The 19040-nt window shown below is 50.6% G+C and overlaps 2 protein-coding genes across 3 annotated transcripts in view; both read left to right on the top strand.

The window, feature by feature from the left end:
• The window catches only part of LOC134341616 (zinc finger protein 239-like), a 618489-nt gene that overhangs the window by 108238 nt on the left and 491211 nt on the right, over window positions 1-19040 (top strand). Inside the window, exon 1 of one of the 2 annotated variants that reach the window (XM_063039511.1) lies at window positions 10857-10873. The exons of the other annotated variant lie outside the window; for it this stretch is intronic. The gene's annotated coding sequence lies outside the window, so the exon portion shown is untranslated. Of the gene's footprint in view, window positions 1-10856; window positions 10874-19040 lie in introns of those variants that run through there. 2 annotated transcript variants of the gene reach the window in all.
• LOC134341535 (uncharacterized) overlaps window positions 7977-19040 on the top strand; it is an 86667-nt gene continuing 75603 nt past the window's right edge. Inside the window, exons 1-3 of the mRNA XM_063039403.1 lie at window positions 7977-8265; window positions 9674-9785; window positions 10785-10873. Coding sequence (XP_062895473.1) covers window positions 7977-8265; window positions 9674-9785; window positions 10785-10873 — 490 coding nt within the window. The remainder of the gene's footprint in view (window positions 8266-9673; window positions 9786-10784; window positions 10874-19040) is intronic.

The following is a 19040-nucleotide window of genomic DNA, read 5'->3' on the forward strand; positions in this document are numbered from 1 at the left end:
TTCTGTAAACATCTCCGACCCCGACAGCACTCGCCATCTGTGAAAACCCTTCCAACCCCTACATCACTCCCCGTTTCTGTAAACATCTCCGACCCCAACAGCACTCGCCATCTGTGAAAACCCTTCCAACCCCTACATCACTCCCCGTTTCTGTAAACATCTCCGACCCCAACAGCACTCGCCATCTGTGAAAACCCTTCCAACCCCTACATCACTCCCCGTTTCTGTAAACATCTCCGACCCCGACAGGACTCGCCATCTGTGAAAACCCTTCCAACCCCTACATCACTCCCCGTTTCTGTAAACATCTCCGACCCCGACAGCACTCGCCATCTCAGTAAAACCCTTCCAACCCCTACATCACTCCCCGTTTCTGTAAACCCCTCCGACCCCGACAGCATTCGCCATCTCAGTAAAACCCTTCCAACCCCTACATCACTCCCCGTTTCTGTAAACATCTCCGACCCCGACAGGACTCGCTATCTGTGAAAACCCTTCTAACCCCTACATCACTCCCCGTTTCTGTAAAACTCTCCGACCCCAACAGCACTCGCTATCTGTGAAAACCCTTCCAACCCCTACATCACTCCCCGTTTCTGTAAACCCCTCCGACCCCGACAGCATTCGCCATCTGTGAAAACCGTTCCAACCACTACATCACTCCCCGTTTCTGTAAACATCCTCGACCCCGACAGCACTCGTCATCTGTGAAAACCGTTCCAACCCCTACATCACTCCCCGTTTCTGTAAACATCTCCGACCCCGACAGCACTCGCCATCTGTGAAAACCCTTCCAACCCCTACATCACTCCCCGTTTCTGTAAACATCTCCGACCCCAACAGCACTCGCCATCTGTGAAAACCCTTCCAACCCCTACATCACTCCCCGTTTCTGTAAACATCTCCGACCCCGACAGCACTCGCAATCTGTGAAAACCCTTCCAACCCCTACATCACTCCCCGTTTCTGTAAACATCTCCGACCCCAACAGCACTCGCCATCTGTGAAAACCCTTCCAACCCCTACATCACTCCCCGTTTCTGTAAACATCTCCGACCCCGACAGCACTCGCTATCTGTGAAAACCCTTCCAACCCCTACATCACTCCCCGTTTCTGTAAACATCTCCGACCCCGACAGCACTCGCTATCTGTGAAAACCCATCCAACCCCTACATCACTCCCCGTTTCTGTAAACATCTCCGACCCCAACAGCACTCGCCATCTGTGAAAACCCTTCCAACCCCTACATCACTCCCCGTTTCTGTAAACATCTCCGACCCCGACAGCACTCGCCATCTGTGAAAACCCTTCCAACCCCTACATCACTCCCCGTTTCTGTAAACATCTCCGACCCCGACAGCACTCGCCATCTGTGAAAACCCTTCCAACCCCTACATCACTCCCCGTTTCTGTAAACATCTCCGACCCCAACAGCACTCGCCATCTGTGAAAACCCTTCCAACCCCTACATCACTCCCCGTTTCTGTAAACATCTCCGACCCCGACAGGACTCGCCATCTGTGAAAACCCTTCCAACCCCTACATCACTCCCCGTTTCTGTAAACATCTCCGACCCCAACAGCACTCGCCATCTGTGAAAACCCTTCCAACCCCTACATCACTCCCCGTTTCTGTAAACATCTCCGACCCCGACAGCATTCGCCATCTGTGAAAACCCTTCCAACCCCTACATCACTCCCCGTTTCTGTAAACATCTCCGACCCCGACAGCACTCGCTATCTGTGAAAACCCTTCCAACCCCTACATCACTCCCCGTTTCTGTAAACATCTCCGACCCCGACAGCACTCGCCATCTGTGAAAACCCTTCCAACCCCTACATCACTCCCCGTTTCTGTAAACATCTCCGACCCCGACAGCACTCGCCATCTGTGAAAACCCTTCCAACCCCTACATCACTCCCCGTTTCTGTAAACATCTCCGACCCCAACAGCACTCGCCATCTGTGAAAACCCTTCCAACCCCTACATCACTCCCCGTTTCTGTAAACATCTCCGACCCCAACAGCACTCGCCATCTGTGAAAACCCTTCCAACCCCTACATCACTCCCCGTTTCTGTAAACATCTCCGACCCCGACAGTACTCGCCATCTGTGAAAACCCTTCCAACCCCTACATCACTCCCCGTTTCTGTAAACATCACCGACCCCGACAGCACTCGCCATCTGTGAAAACCCTTCCAACCCCTACATCACTCCCCGTTTCTGTAAACATCTCCGACCCCGACAGCATTCGCCATCTGTGAAAACCCTTCTAACCCCTACATCACTCCCCGTTTCTGTAAACATCTCCGACCCCGACAGCACTCGCCATCTGTGAAAACCCTTCCAACCCCTACATCACTCCCCGTTTCTGTAAACATCTCCGACCCCGACAGCACTCGCTATCTGTGAAAACCCTTCCAACCCCTACATCACTCCCCGTTTCTGTAAACATCTCCGACCCCGACAGTACTCGCTATCTGTGAAAACCCTTCTAACCCCTACATCACTCCCCGTTTCTGTAAACATCTCCGACCCCAACAGCACTCGCCATCTGTGAAAACCCTTCCAACCCCTACATCACTCCCCGTTTCTGTAAACATCTCCGACCCCGACAGCACTCGTCATCTGTGAAAACCCTTCCAACCCCTACATCACTCCCCGTTTCTGTAAACATCTCCGACCCCAACAGCACTCGCCATCTGTGAAAACCCTTCCAACCCCTACATCACTCCCCGTTTCTGTAAACATCTCCGACCCCAACAGCACTCGCCATCTGTGAAAACCCTTCCAACCCCTACATCACTCCCCGTTTCTGTAAACATCTCCGACCCCGACAGCATTCACCATCTGTGAAAACCCTTCCAACCCCTACATCAGTCCCCGTTTCTGTAAACATCTCCGACCCCGACAGTACTCGCTATCTGTGAAAACCCTTCTAACCCCTACATCACTCCCCGTTTCTGTAAACATCTCCGACCCCAACAGCACTCGCCATCTGTGAAAACCCTTCCAACCCCTACATCACTCCCTATTTCTGTAAACATCTCCGACCCCAACAGCACTCGTCATCTGTGAAAACCCTTCCAACCCCCACATCACTCCCCGTTTCTGTAAACATCCCCGACCCCGACAGCACTCGCTATCTGTGAAAACCCTTCCAACCCCTACATCACTCCCCGTTTCTGTAAACATCTCCGACCCCGACAGCACTCGCCATCTGTGAAAACCCTTCCAACCCCTACATCACTCCCCGTTTCTGTAAACATCTCCGACCCCAACAGCACTCGCCATCTGTGAAAACCCTTCCAACCCCTACATCACTCCCCGTTTCTGTAAACATCTCCGACCCCGACAGCACTCGCCATCTGTGAAAACCCATCCAACCCCTACATCACTCCCCGTTTCTGTAAACATCTCCGACCCCAACAGCACTCGCCATCTGTGAAAACCCTTCCAACCCCTACATCACTCCCCGTTTCTGTAAACATCTCCGACCCCAACAGCACTCGCCATCTGTGAAAACCCTTCCAACCCCTACATCACTCCCCGTTTCTGTAAACATCTCCGACCCCAACAGCACTCGCCATCTGTGAAAACCCTTCCAACCCCTACATCACTCCCCGTTTCTGTAAACATCTCCGACCCCGACAGCACTCGCCATCTGTGAAAACCCTTCCAACCCCTACATCACTCCCCGTTTCTGTAAACATCTCCGACCCCGACAGCACTCGCCATCTGTGAAAACCCTTCCAACCCCTACATCACTCCCCGTTTCTGTAAACATCTCCTACCCCGACAGCACTCGCCATCTGTGAAAACCCTTCCAACCCCTACATCACTCCCCGTTTCTGTAAACATCTCCGACCCCGACAGCACTCGCCATCTGTGAAAACCCTTCCAACCCCTACATCACTCCCCGTTTCTGTAAACATCTCCGACCCCGACAGCACTCGCCATCTGTGAAAACCGTTCCAACCCCTACATCACTCCCCGTTTCTGTAAACATCTCCGACCCCGACAGCACTCGTCATCTGTGAAAACCCTTCCAACCCCTACATCACTCCCCGTTTCTGTAAACATCTCCGACCCCGACAGCACTCGCCATCTGTGAAAACCCTTCCAACCCCTACATCACTCCCCGTTTCTGTAAACATCTCCGACCCCGACAGCACTCGCCATCTGTGAAAACCCTTCCAACCCCTACATCACTCCCCGTTTCTGTAAACATCTCCGACCCCAACAGCACTCGCCATCTGTGAAAACCCTTCCAACCCCTACATCACTCCCCGTTTCTGTAAACATCTCCGACCCCGACAGCACTCGCCATCTGTGAAAACCGTTCCAACCCCTACATCACTCCCCGTTTCTGTAAACATCTCCGACCCCGACAGCACTCGCCATCTGTGAAAACCCTTCCAACCCCTACATCACTCCCCGTTTCTGTAAACATCTCCGACCCCGACAGCACTCGCCATCTGTGAAAACCCTTCCAACCCCTACATCACTCCCCGTTTCTGTAAACATCTCCGACCCCGACAGCACTCGCTATCTGTGAAAACCCTTCCAACCCCTACATCACTCCCCGTTTCTGTAAACATCTCCGACCCCAACAGCACTCGTCATCTGTGAAAACCCTTCCAACCCCTACATCACTCCCCGTTTCTGTAAACATCTCCGACCCCGACAGCACTCGCCATCTGTGAAAACCCTTCCAACCCCTACATCACTCCCCGTTTCTGTAAACATCTCCGACCCCGACAGCACTCGCCATCTGTGAAAACCCTTCCAACCCCTACATCACTCCCCGTTTCTGTAAACATCTCCGACCCCAACAGCACTCGCTATCTGTGAAAACCCTTCCAACCCCTACATCACTCCCCGTTTCTGTAAACATCTCCGACCCCAACAGCACTCGCCATCTGTGAAAACCCTTCCAACCCCTACATCACTCCCCGTTTCTGTAAACATCTCCGACCCCGACAGCACTCGCCATCTGTGAAAACCCTTCCAACCCTTACATCACTCCCCGTTTCTGTAAACATCTCCGACCCCAACAGCACTCGCCATCTGTGAAAACCCTTCCAACCCCTACATCACTCCCCGTTTCTGTAAACATCTCCGACCCCGACAGCACTCGCCATCTGTGAAAACCCTTCCAACCCCTACATCACTCCCCGTTTCTGTAAACATCTCCGACCCTAACAGCACTCGCCATCTGTGAAAACCCTTCCAACCCCTACATCACTCCCCGTTTCTGTAAACATCTCCGACCCCGACAGCACTCGCCATCTGTGAAAACCCTTCCAACCCCTACATCACTCCCCGTTTCTGTAAACATCTCCGACCCTAACAGCACTCGCCATCTGTGAAAACCCTTCCAACCCCTACATCACTCCCCGTTTCTGTAAACATCTCCGACCCTAACAGCACTCGCCATCTGTGAAAACCGTTCCAACCCCTACATCACTCCCCGTTTCTGTAAACATCTCCGACCCCGACAGCACTCGTCATCTGTGAAAACCCTTCCAACCCCTACATCACTCCCCGTTTCTGTAAACATCTCCGACCCCGACAGCACTCGCCATCTGTGAAAACCCTTCCAACCCCTACATCACTCCCCGTTTCTGTAAACATCTCCGACCCCGACAGCACTCGCCATCTGTGAAAACCCTTCCAACCCCTGCATCACTCCCCGTTTCTGTAAACATCTCCGACCCCGACAGCACTCGCCATCTGTGAAAACCCTTCCAACCCCTACATCACTCCCCGTTTCTGTAAACATCTCCGACCCCGACAGCACTCGCCATCTGTGAAAACCCTTCCAACCCCTACATCACTCCCCGTTTCTGTAAACATCTCCGACCCCGACAGCACTCGCTATCTGTGAAAACCCTTCCAACCCCTACATCACTCCCCGTTTCTGTAAACATCTCCGACCCCGACAGCACTCGCCATCTGTGAAAACCCTTCCAACCCCTACATCACTCCCCGTTTCTGTAAACATCTCCGACCCCAACAGCACTCGCCATCTGTGAAAACCCTTCCAACCCCTACATCACTCCCCGTTTCTGTAAACATCTCCGACCCCGACAGCACTCGCCATCTGTGAAAACCCTTCCAACCCCTACATCACTCCCCGTTTCTGTAAACATCTCCGACCCCGACAGCACTGGCCATCTGTGAAAACCCTTCCAACCCCCTACATCACTCCCCGTTTCTGTAAACATCTCCGACCCCGACAGCACTCGCCATCTGTGAAAACCCTTCTAACCCCTACATCACTCCCCGTTTCTGTAAACATCTCCGACCCCGACAGCACTCGCCATCTGTGAAAACCCTTCCAACCCCTACATCACTCCCCGTTTCTGTAAACATCTCCGACCCCAACAGGACTCGCCATCTGTGAAAACCCTTCTAACCCCTACATCACTCCCCGTTTCTGTAAACATCTCCGACCCCGACAGCACTCGCCATCTGTGAAAACCGTTCCAACCCCTACATCACTCCCCGTTTCTGTAAACATCTCCGACCCCGACAGCACTCGTCATCTGTGAAAACCCTTCCAACCCCTACATCACTCCCCGTTTCTGTAAACATCTCCGACCCCGACAGCACTCGCCATCTGTGAAAACCCTTCCAACCCCTACATCACTCCCCGTTTCTGTAAACATCTCCGACCCCGACAGCACTCGCCATCTGTGAAAACCCTTCCAACCCCTACATCACTCCCCGTTTCTGTAAACATCTCCGACCCCAACAGCACTCGCCATCTGTGAAAACCCTTCCAACCCCTACATCACTCCCCGTTTCTGTAAACATCTCCGACCCCGACAGCACTCGCCATCTGTGAAAACCCTTCCAACCCCTACATCACTCCCCGTTTCTGTAAACATCTCCGACCCCAACAGCACTCGTCATCTGTGAAAACCCTTCCAACCCCTACATCACTCCCCGTTTCTGTAAACATCTCCGACCCCGACAGCACTCGCCATCTGTGAAAACCCTTCCAACCCCTACATCACTCCCCGTTTCTGTAAACATCCCCGACCCCGACAGCACTCACCATCTGTGAAAACCCTTCCAACCCCTACATCACTCCCCGTTTCTGTAAACATCTCCGACCCCAACAGCACTCGCTATCTGTGAAAACCCTTCCAACCCCTACATCACTCCCCGTTTCTGTAAACATCTCCGACCCCGACAGCACTCGCCATCTGTGAAAACCCTTCCAACCCCGATATCACTCCCCGTTTCTGTAAACCTCTCCGACCCCAACAGCACTCGCCATCTCAGTAAAACCCTTCCAACCCCGATATCACTCCCCGTTTCTGTAAACCTCTCCGACCCCAACAGCACTCGCCATCTCAGTAAAACCCTTCCAACCCCTTGTCAGAACCACAGCCGCAGTTTTTCCGGTGCAATATTTTATTTTCCACTTCTGGCAACAAATGGCGACAAACTGATCAAATGTAAAAGTGACGGTGAACCAGACAGAACTTTCTGTGACTGCCTTTCCCAGGGCAGAGATCACACCGCACACGGGGGTGATGTCCAGGAAAGTCCCGGGGAAATAATAATAACCGACCCGCCACAATATCACCGCAAACACGATGGTCAGTAGATCCGCCGCTGCCGTGGCCACCAGGTAGCGAGTGGTGCGTGTGGAGAGGCCGCACTTTCCCCGGGACAGGATCACCATCGCCACTAAATTCACTGGAAAACAACAGAGAGAGCGAGTGAGTTACTGTCTGTCCGCTCCGTGGGTCCCGGGGCAGGGAGATGCTGGAAATGGAGAGCAGCTAATTCCCGGAGGTTTAAAACACGGAAGGCGGGATCGCCGGCGCCTCAAAGGTGCCGATGCCGGCAGAAACGTTACGGTCCGGGGCGCTGCACGGAGAGCAGAGTTCGGGAAGGAGGCCGGGAACGCTTTGGAAATCAGTGTAAATCTCTGTCCATCAGGTTTCTGACTGATATGCAAAGCCGAGAAAGCCTCGGTAACTTTCTCAGTGACAGTGATTCCCGCGATCCGGTCACATCTGTTCACACTGTCTGGTCCCGCTCAGCCCCGTTGTCTCCGATTTTGTCCACGGTCAATTTCCAAAGCTCGTTGCAGATTTACTTCCCCCGTTCGCAGGCATCGATCTCCTCCTCGGCTTCCGCCCACACGGGCCCGGCTCGGCTCGCTTATTTTAAATTCCGCAACTACTCTTCGCCGCGGCTCATTCACACTCTGTCAGGGGATCGGATCAGAAAGTTCCCGTGTTGGTTTTATTTAATATTCTCCCTGACCTGCTCCGAATTACTGCGGCGTTACTCTAAATGTTCCGGTGCTGATGGTCCCGGAGCGGAGTGTCGCCTGTAACTTACCCCGTCTGACCTGTATCGGACCCCGCTGTGTCGGCTCTGAACTCCCGCTTCACTCCATCGATATCAGGGCGTAGAAACAAACCCCGGGAAACAAAAACCCACAAACATCCTCATTTAATTTTTCCAAACTCCCGAAACTCTCGGGATCTAATACACAGTCGGTGTCATTTTCAGGATATAAATATACATTTTATGTCAATAGCAGACTGGGGAATGTTGACTTGGTCCCTCAGCCAAATTGTTGAGACATTTTGGGAACAACTGGGCTCCAAGCACCGGCCCCTACAACACCGACTGGGACATCCTGCAGGCCCAAGGAGGGTCTTGTTATTCCAGTGGCCACACATTTTAATTCCACGTCCCATTCCCATTCTGATATGTCTGTCCACGGCCTCCTCTACTGTCAAGATGAAGCCATACTCAGGTTGCAGAAACAACACCTTATATTCCGTCTGGGTAGCCTCCAACCCTATGGCATTAGTATTGACCACTCTAACTTCCGTTCATGCTCCTCTTCCCTTTCATACCCCATCCCTTATTTATTTTTAAAATATATTTGTTATTTTCCCCCATTGTTCTCTCTCTCTCTTTTCTCCTTCTGTCTCTCTCACTATAACTCCTTGGCTGCTCTCCACCCTCCGGGCTCCCCTCCCGCTTCTCTCTCCCCAGGCTTCCCGTCCCCTGATCCTCTCCCTTCTCCAGCCTCGTATCGCTTTTGCCAATCAACTTTCCAGCTCTTTCATCCACCCCTCCCCTCCTGTCTTCTCCTGTCATTTCGGATCTCCCCCCCGCCTCCAATTTCAAATTTCTTACTATCTCTTCTTTCAGTTAGTTCTGACAAAGGGTCTCGACCCGAAACGAGACTATGCCTCTTCCTGGAGATGCTGCCTGTCCTGCTGCGTTCAACCAGCATTTGTGTGTGTGTTTCTTGTTCCTCCGAAATGTTTTCAGCTGTGAAATTGTTTTTATCAGAAATAACCATGGAGACTGAAATTTTGTAAGTTGAAATGTTGTCCTTCACTCACTGACGTGCTTTGTAAACATTTAACAGTGCAGAAAGGTCAAAGGATTTGTGTATGGGAATCACAAACACAACAGCACGTTGGTTCCGCTGTATCTGTCAGTTCACCAGCGCTTGAATGCCGCCGATCCTTGAATGTGGAGGTGGAGATGCTGGAGAAGACAGCGTCCCACTCGCTACAAGGAGAGCCCGATCACGTGTCCATGTCCGTGATCTGATTGGATACATTGCCATGACGTTGATAGCAGTGTGACGTCATTCACTGGCTCTCATTTTGGAAGGGATCCAGTCGCCATCGCAGATACACCAACAGCTTCGCACTGGGAAGCGGCCGTTCACCTGCTCCGTGTGTGCGAAGAGACTCATTCAGTTAACCCACCTTGTGATGCTCCGGTGAGTTCACAATAAATAGAGGCCACATTTCTGTCCGGAGTGAGCAAAGCGTTTTACTCACTCATCCCAGCTGCTGCAGCACCAGCAACTTCACATCAGGGAGGAAATTCAGCCCTGGGAAAAGCCTCTGGCTATCCACACGACCAATGCCTCTCATCATCTTGTACACCTGCATGAATTTCCTGCATGATTTTCTCCAGACGGAATTAGACGATGAGTTTGTGGTTTTCACGTTCTTCAGGGCTCCGGACTAAGGTGGTGAAACTCCTCCTTCCCTGCTCTTTTCAACTTTCGGTGACATTTTCACTAATTTCAAACGACTGTGCCATAGACAGCTGGGTTGTTGCAATGCACTGCTAAAGTTTGACAGCAGATTAGAGAGTGAATCTTCGATGGAGCAGAGTCAGAAACCAAAGAGTTGCCAGCCTGAGTCAGGGGTTTGGGGCTCCGGAAAGAGATGGGAACTAGAGTTTACAAGGAGGAGGAGGAAGAGGAATCAGATCAGCAGGATGCGGCTAAAAATGAAAGATCAGAAACATTTGGAAACTGGTTGATCGAAAAAATGTGGTTAATTTCTGCAAAATACCGGTGGAAATCAACAGATCAGGCAGTCGATGTGGAGAAGAATAAATGGACAGCGTTCAGACCGAGCCCCTTGAGCATGCATTGGCTGTGTACTCCTCTGCTTAGTTGCTGCCTGAACTGCAGAGTTCCTCCAGCATTTTATATGTATGTGTCTACATTTCCAGCAACAGCAGAATCTCTTGTGTTTTATATCTGCATTTGTAAGAACGTTCTACTTTGGCATTAAACACGCGGAAAGTTTGCTGATATTAAGTGTATTGTTTTATGGGAGCTGCTTTCTGCGTTAAAAGAGGTGCTGAGTTTTCTACACAAAAAGAAACTGAGGTATGTACTTGAACCGGTGCTTGCGGAAACTTTCAATGGCTCCGGGATTAACCTGAAAGCTCTGCGTTACAATTCTCGCCGTCGCTGAAGCACCGACCGAATGCGCAGGCGTCAGGGTTGCGGCTGGTCCCGAACATCACGCATGCGCAGTACACAAAAGGCCTCGGATATCGCTGCCGGTGAGTGTTTCTCCGTGAGACCGTTTTCACTACCGACTGAGGGGCAATTGCTGTGACCCGCGATCCCGGGACAGTCCTGTTCTCTTCCCTCTCTCTCAGCCCCACGATCCCTGCACGGATACCGGGAAGCTTCCGGCTGTTGAGTGAATGGGAACCGATGGATCTCTCAGACAGAGCTGAGCTCCAGCTGTCTAAATGCAAGGATTAGGAACTCGGAGAAAGGGAACAAAATCTTTTACATCACCAGTTGAGAAAATCACTTTTCTTCTACCTCCAATCATAAACAAGAGAAAATCTACAGATTCTCGGAATCCAAGCAACACGCACAAAATGCCGGAATTCAGCATTAGTATACTTTTCCATAGATGCTGCCTGGCCTGCTGAGTTCCTCCAGCATTTTGTGTGTGTTGCTTGTTCTACCTCCTCTTGTTCTGGACCTTTCTACCCGTGAGGACATGTATTTACCCATTTACTCTGGGTCTAACATCTTCCCAAACACTGAGGTCAGGCTAACTGGTCTATAATTTCCTTTCTGCTGCCTTCCACCTTTCCTGAACTGTGGTGTAACATTTTCAATCTTCCAGTTCCCTGACACGATGTCAGAGTCCAATGATTTTTGAAAGAAGATGGGAGGAGAAGATCGCGGCGCGACTCAGCTCGCAGCAGCCACTCCGGTGGTGATATCTGTTATATGTCAAGTAGGGTGCCGTGCACAATCCTGATTTGATGGAGACTGACGTGAGTCACGGAGGAACATTAGGTGAAACTTCTGAAATGCCTGCTTCGCTGCTGCTGCTACCGTGTGGTCCAGAGTCTCCGGAGGAAAAGGCCCCGAGGCTTTAGCTTTGCTTGTTGCTTAGCGGCCGGGGTGCAGGCGAAGCTCTCGGCGGAGGTTGGTGGCGGAGGCTGTGTCGGAGGGGCTGGTCGGACGCTCGAAGTTTTCGGACGTACTCAGACTCCGCTGCGGTCGGGTGCTTCCAATGTTGCTGCATCTGCAAGTTGGCGGCGCTTGGAGGTTCATGGCGGGGAGAGTTCCTCTCTTCTGCACCTGCGTGAGATGATGAGTCTATCGGGACGATGAGACTTTTCTTTCCCGTGCCCATGGTCTGCTCTTTCTCAAATTATGGTATTGCTTTGCACTGTTGTAACTATGGGTTATAATGATGTGGTTGTGTGAGTTTTAGTCTTAGTTTGTCCTGTGTTTTCCTGTGATATCATTCTGGAGGAACTTTGTATCATTTTTAATGCATGCATTTCTAAATGACAATACACGAGGACTGAGCGTCCTCATAACCTAATCTAATGCCTCCACAATATCTTGCGCTACCTTTTTCAGAACAGTAGGATGCAGTTCATTTGAGATATCAACAAAACAAAGACAACAGGTCACAATGTCGAAAAGGGAAAATCTTGGACTGAATTGACTTCAAAGCTTTTTAAAAGCCGCCATACAGAGATCAAGAGTAAGAATATAACGAAGTCAGTAAACACTTTCTCTATACCCGTATTAACGTATTCCTTTCGCATAATCTTGGTCTGAAACCTATAAAGAAAAAAAAAGATCTGAAATGACCATTTTGGGAACCACTCTGTACATTCGAATGAAGTTATATTAACATAACTCCGGACAGAGAGAGGAACAAGTATCACAGTCATGAAAATATAGTACAGAACAGTCAGATAAAACTTCAAAGGATATATTCTTATCAACGACAACTGGGATTCAACTGTCTTAGCGAGCATATCATTTTCTGATAAGAAGTGCAAACCACTAAACTGAAATGAAAGCAAAATCCCAGAAAAATGAAGAAATTATCAGTATGGTGTGACGAGAATACACATAAAATTAAGATGTTTGCTGGCCTGGGTTAACATCAGTGGCACCAGCAGTTGGTCTGCCACCTGCCCTCAGGGGAAGGAGAGATAAGGAACAATGAAGCAGCATCTGGAGATGTGTAATGAAGGGACGGGAGAGAGAGCTGTCTGGAGCGGCTCCCCCTTTGAACCCTGAACTGTTTGAAGTGATGGACAGGCGATACCCCAGCAGGGGGATAAAAAGGGACAGGTTCGCTAAGGCAGGACACACACGACACCCGAGGTAACGAGACCCTGGAAGCGGTGCACCTCTCACGAGTCGGTGGGAAGACCCGGACCTTAAACGCACAGGGTGGAAAGGTACGATCAGCGGGAACCCGGTGTGTGTCCACCCTTGCTCGGGTGCCGGGTTCACTGCAGAGGATCGACCGCATCTGGAGGAGGGGTCACAGTCGGTGACCTCAGGTGACATCACAAAGGACCCGCCCGGAAGCTGCTTGTGTGCAATATCGCCGGTCTGTGAGTGGAGCCGTGTCTGAATGATCAGTCGTTCCCGTTTCTCTCTCTCTCTCCCCACGTTGTCCATCGCCATGGCAACGATTACTGCGAACTGAACTAAATTGAACTGGACTTTGTGTCACTTTGAAATTGGTCATTTACCCCTAGACAACGATAGAGCTTGATTGATGCTGTTATCTTAATTCTGTGCACATGTGTGTTTATCATTGCTGAACTGTTGCATTTATTATCCTTTCGATTACTGTGTTGCTTGTTTCTTTAATAAAACTTTTTTAGTTCTAGTAATCCAGACTCCAACTGAGTGATCCATTTCTGCTGGTTTGGCAACCCAGTTACGGAGTACGTAACACTTCTCACGGTTTTAAAGCCAGAATCTTAAACACTGCGGTTATTGAATGAAATTGATCAATCTGTGAAGGACTGGAGATTCGAGAGCTTTGTGGATCTGGTTCAGGAGAGGAGTTGAGTCGAAGGGCAAATCACCCAGATCGATTTGAGAAGTGAGTCAGGGTTGAGGAGCCCAGTGACCAGGTCAAGCTGCTGATCTGTTGTGTGTTCCCGAGTGGAGATGCTGGTGTCTCATGATGTACTTTTAGAGCGGAGGGACACGATGGACAGTATTGTAGAATTTAAATCACGATAATAGTGACAGGGATGGGACAGCAGTGATAACTCAGTAGAAAGTAAGACCAGACAAAATGTTCAGCCTCTCAGTCCCAGTTCCATCTCTCACCTCAGCCTGGTTTCCATCTGTTGTTCAGTGTTCCCCTGTGGCTCCTCACCAGACGTTGCCTCTGCGTCTGACAAGAGTCCATCACTCTCGGTCTGATACCTTCCTGTAACAGACACGTCATAAGTGGGCTCCGACCATTGAAACTCTGCCAACCTCAGACCCTCAAGGCGATGCCTCACCCTGAGAGCTCACTCAGTCTGCCCCTCAGCCTAAGAACCTCCCTCAAAAACCTTCCCTCTACCTCAGAACCTCCTTCGTTATCAGACCACCCTTCTACCTGAGGACCAACTTCGATGACCATGAGATCCTTCACTGAACCTGAATTAGACCCTCACCCTCAAACCCTCGCTCGGCCCATGTCTCTCACTGCATCACAGGAGCTCCGACATCCGAGATGATGAGCTTGGAGTAGGTGTGCAGGCGATGGAGAGCATGAGGGAAGTGAGCTTTTCCACAATGAGAATCCAGGTGTCCTTGCCAATTCTCAGCTCCCAGAGTTGAGGAGACCGGCTCCCTCAGTCCATCACATCTTAAGGAATTCCCTCACCTCAGACCCTCCATCCATTTGCACTCTGGGCAGATCAGCTGACCAATGACCAATGGCCTCTTTCTCCCTCCATTCATCCCTCCTCACTGTCCCTCCTTTCCTCTCCCCTCTCTAACACCCTCTATCCTAACTACGAACTCCTCCAAACATCCTTCCTTCTCATGTTCCTCCCGAGTCTCTCTCTCTCTCCCCCCCCCACAAAATCTCACCCTCACAGCATTTCTCCCCAGGCAATCCCTCCAGCTTTCTCTCCTACCTTGGGCTCTGCCTTTTTCTTTCTCTCCCCCTTTCCTATGCTCTCTCCTTATTCCTCCCCTCCTCTCTTCCCTCCATCCCTAGCTACCACACTCCCTCCCCCTTCATGTCCTCCCTCTTCACTGTCCCGCACTCTATCTCCCTCCATTTCTCTCTCCTTTGTCCCTCTGTTCCACCACTTGATTTCTCCCAGCTCTTTGGTCCCTCACTGCTTCCTCAATTTGCCTTTCTCCCGCCCTCTCCTCGAGTTCCGCTCACTCTCTCCACTTAGCCCGCATTTCAGACTGTCCCTCGCCCTCAGGGGTGACCCTCAGTCAGTGCCCACTCTAAGGAGCTGCCTGACTTTGGTGCCCACTCACCTCAGACATTCTTCCTCCCCCGGAGATCCTCACCAAACACCGGACACTCCCTCACCTCAGACTCGCTCACTCCTCCCCACGAGACCCTCACTAAACAGCGGAAAATCCCTCACCTCAGACTCTCTCCCTCCCCCCGAGACCCTCACTAAACACCGGACACTCCCTCACCTCAGACTCTCTCACTCCTCCCCACGAGACCCTCACTAAACAGCGGAAAATCCCTCACCTCAGACTCTCTCCCTCCCCCGAGACACTCGCTAAACACCGGTCACTCCCTCACCTCAGACTCTCTCCCTCCCCCCGAGACCCTCACTAAACACCGGACACTCCCTCACCTCAGACTCTCTCCCTCCCCCGAGACCCTCACTGAACACCGGACACTCCCTCACCTCAGACTCTCTCCCTCCCCCGAGACCCTCAATAAACACCGGACACTCCCTCACCTCAGACTCTCTCCCTCCCCCCGAGACCCTCACTAAACACCGGACACTCCCTCACCTCAGACTCTCTCCCGCCCCCGAGACCCTCACTAAACACCGGACACTCCCTCACCTCAGACTCTCTCCCTCCCCCCGAGACCCTCACTAAACACCGGACACTCCCTCACCTCAGACTCTCTCCCTCCCCTGAGACCCTCACTAAACACCGGACACTCCCTCACCTCAGACTCTCTCCCTCCCCCGAGACCCTCACTAAACACCGGACACTCCCTCACCTCAGACTCTCTCCCTCCCCACTCTGGAGAGCCTCACCAGCAGTTCGGGAATCCCGCCAACCGCACGAGTCTCGGGAGAGGGAGAGAGTCTGAGGTGAGGGAGTGTCCGGTGTTTAGTGAGGGTCTCGGGGGAGGGAGAGAGTCTGAGGTGAGGGAGTAACCGGTGTTTAGTGAGGGTCTCGGGGGAGGGAGAGAGTCTGGGGTGAGGGAGTGTCCGGTGTTTAGTGAGGGTGTCAGGTGGAGGGAGAGAGTCTGAGGTGAGGGAGTGTCCGGTGTTTAGTGAGGGTCTCGGGGGAGGGAGAGAGCCCGAGGTGAGGGAGTGTCCGGTGTTTAGTGAGGGTCTCGGGAGAGGGAGAGAGTCTGAGGTGAGGGAGTGTCCGGTGTTTAGTGAGGGTGTCAGGTGGAGGGAGAGAGTCTGAGGTGAGGGAGTGTCCGGTGTTTAGTGAGGGTCTCGGGGGAGGGAGAGAGTCTGAGGTGAGGGAGTGTCCGGTGTTTAGTGAGGGTCTCGGGGGAGGGAGAGAGTCTGAGGTGAGGGAGTGTCCGGTGTTTAGTGAGGGTCTCGGGGGAGGGAGAGAGCCTGAGGTGAGGGAGTGTCCAGTGTTTAGTGAGGGTCTTGGGTGAGGGAGTGTCTGGTGTTTAGTGAGGGTCTCGGGGGAGAAAGAGAGTCTGAGGTGAGGGAGTGTCCGGTGTTTAGTGAGGGTCTCGGGGGAGGGAGAGAGTCGGAGGTGAGGGAGTGCCCGGTGTTTAGTGAGGGTCTCGGTGGAGGGAGAGAGTCTGAGGTGAGGGAGTGTTCGGTGTTTAGTGAGGGTCTCGGGGGAGGGAGAGAGTCTGAGGTGAGGGAGTGTCTGGTGTTTAGTGAGGGTCTCGGGGGAGGGAGAGTTTCTGAGGTGAGGGAGTATCTGGTGATTATTGAGGGTCTTGGGGGAGGGAGATAGTCTAAGGTGAGGAAGTGTCAGGTGTTTAGTGAGCGTTTCGGGCGAGGAAGAGTGTCTGCGGTGAGGGGGCACCAAGGTCAGGCAGCTGACATCACCAAGGACCCGCCCGAAAGCTGCTTGTGAGCCATCTCGTCGGTCTGTGAGTGAAGCCGTGTCTGAATGATCAGTTGTTCCTGTTCCCTCTCTCTCTTCCCCCACGTTGTCCATCGCCATGGCAACGATTACTGCGAACTGAACTACTAAACTGGACTGAACTTTGAGTCATTTTGAAATTGGTCATTTACCCCTTGACAACGATAGAGCTTGATTGATGCTATTATCTTAATTCTGTGCACATGTGTGTTTATCATTGCTGAACTGTTGCATTTATTATCCTTTCGATTACTGTGTTGCTTGTTTCTTTAATAAAACTTTCTTAGTTCTAGTAATCCAGACTCCAACTGAGTGATCCATTTCTGCTGGTTTGGCAACCCAGTTACGGGGTACGTAACAATGGAAGAAAATGCTAATCAATGGAAAAGCATAAATTTCAGGGGAAGAACTCCTCACGATCTGAGCAGACTAGATGTCGACAAGGAACCGTTGAACTCCTGGCTCTGAGTCAGACACCCCTTCTCAGGAACAGAAGGGCTCTTGTGGCAATACCGGAGCAGATGGTTTCCAACAACATATCAAAAACGCTTGATGATGCCAACCGAATTCAAGGCGATAAATGTAGAAAATACCAAGAGAAACCGGAAGTAAGTAAACGAATTGTAGGATCTTACATCAGTTTAACTCAATTTAATTACTTGCACACGGATAATTAAGTCGTCAACTTCATTCATAAAATTCTTGCTTTAAATGCAAACTTATGAAAAAAAACATACCTTACTATGAATAAAGTTCTGACCCAATTTTCAAGTCAGAATCCCACAAATCACGACGCAAGCGTTGTTTCAGATAGGAAAATCCATAATAACCTTCTTGATATAATAATAAAAGATAAACAAAGAAGAACAACTTACATAATAGATAAAGCTATTCGACGCACACATAGCATAGAGGAACCAATGCGAAGAACAATAGAAATATATCAAATTTAAAGAGGAAATTGAAAGACTGTAAAACACAAGAAGGGTATACATTGTCCCAATAGTTATATCTGCAACTGATAAAATCACAAAGTCAGTACACTGTAAGTAATTACGCCTACACAGCAAGTCTGACTGTATGTAAAACTGCAGAATGCCATAATAATAAACAACAATATAATAATCTGAGACTTCCTAGCTATTAAGAAACGAAAGACGCTGCCAATGCCCTTACCGTAGGTTTTAGCTTCTTCAACTGAGAAAATAATAAAATCATATCATTGTTGTTGCTGTTGTTTTTGTTGTTGTTGTTATTATTATTATTATTATTATTATTATTATTATTATTATTATTATTATATCAGGAAGTACAGGCAGCTAAATGTAAATGAAACCACAACCGACAAAACGAATAAATTATCAGTAGGGAAGAAGACATGCACACGATAAGAGCAGAATCAACTGAAAGTCAGGAGAGAATAACATCAGAGCCTGGGGAACTTAGCTGGCCTGAAGGAAGTTATAGCAATTATGTGGTATAACCTCATCATAACATTCCAGCTCTTATACTCAATACTTTGATTAATAAAGGCCAAGGTAAATAGATAGTCTTACGATGATGAGTAGAGTTCGGTTCAGTTCGTGCTATTGAGTTGAGTAGTCATGGAGAGAGAGAGGTTTGAGTCTTCAGGTGAGCTGACTCCGTCGATCTTCCCGTTGTCCCCCGACATCCTTAAAAAGTCGCCGATTGTGACCACAGCAAATGGCACCGTTCTTCCGTTGTGAAGCTATCAACCCAGGCGAGGGTTGGGCACACAAGTAACTCCCCACCAGTCACACCTTCTCCACACTACGAGAGCCACTGATCGGTCCGCCTGATCGATTCTTCTAAACCCACCCTTTCTGCGGGCACAACAAAGCTCATTCAGTGTCCAAAGTCATGTGTCAGAGGTCTACTATCTGACCTTCTATTTATCTCCCTGTACTGAGTACCATCTGTCATTCAAAGAGCTCCTCCCTTCTCTGTCTGTAAGAACAGACAAGCAGGCGATGTCCTTGGGAAAGTATAAACAAATTGAGCAGTCTTCGTCTCTCTCTCTCTCTCTCTCTCTCTCTCTCTCTCTCTCTCTCTCTCTGTCTGTCTGTCTCTCTGTCTCTCCCTCTCTCTCTCTCTAAAAAAAAACAAGATGTCGGTGTTTAATAACTCCCCCTCTCT

Source organism: Mobula hypostoma, unplaced genomic scaffold (assembly GCF_963921235.1).
Source record: "Mobula hypostoma unplaced genomic scaffold, sMobHyp1.1 scaffold_36, whole genome shotgun sequence".
Classification (NCBI taxonomy): Eukaryota; Metazoa; Chordata; class Chondrichthyes; order Myliobatiformes; family Myliobatidae; genus Mobula; species Mobula hypostoma.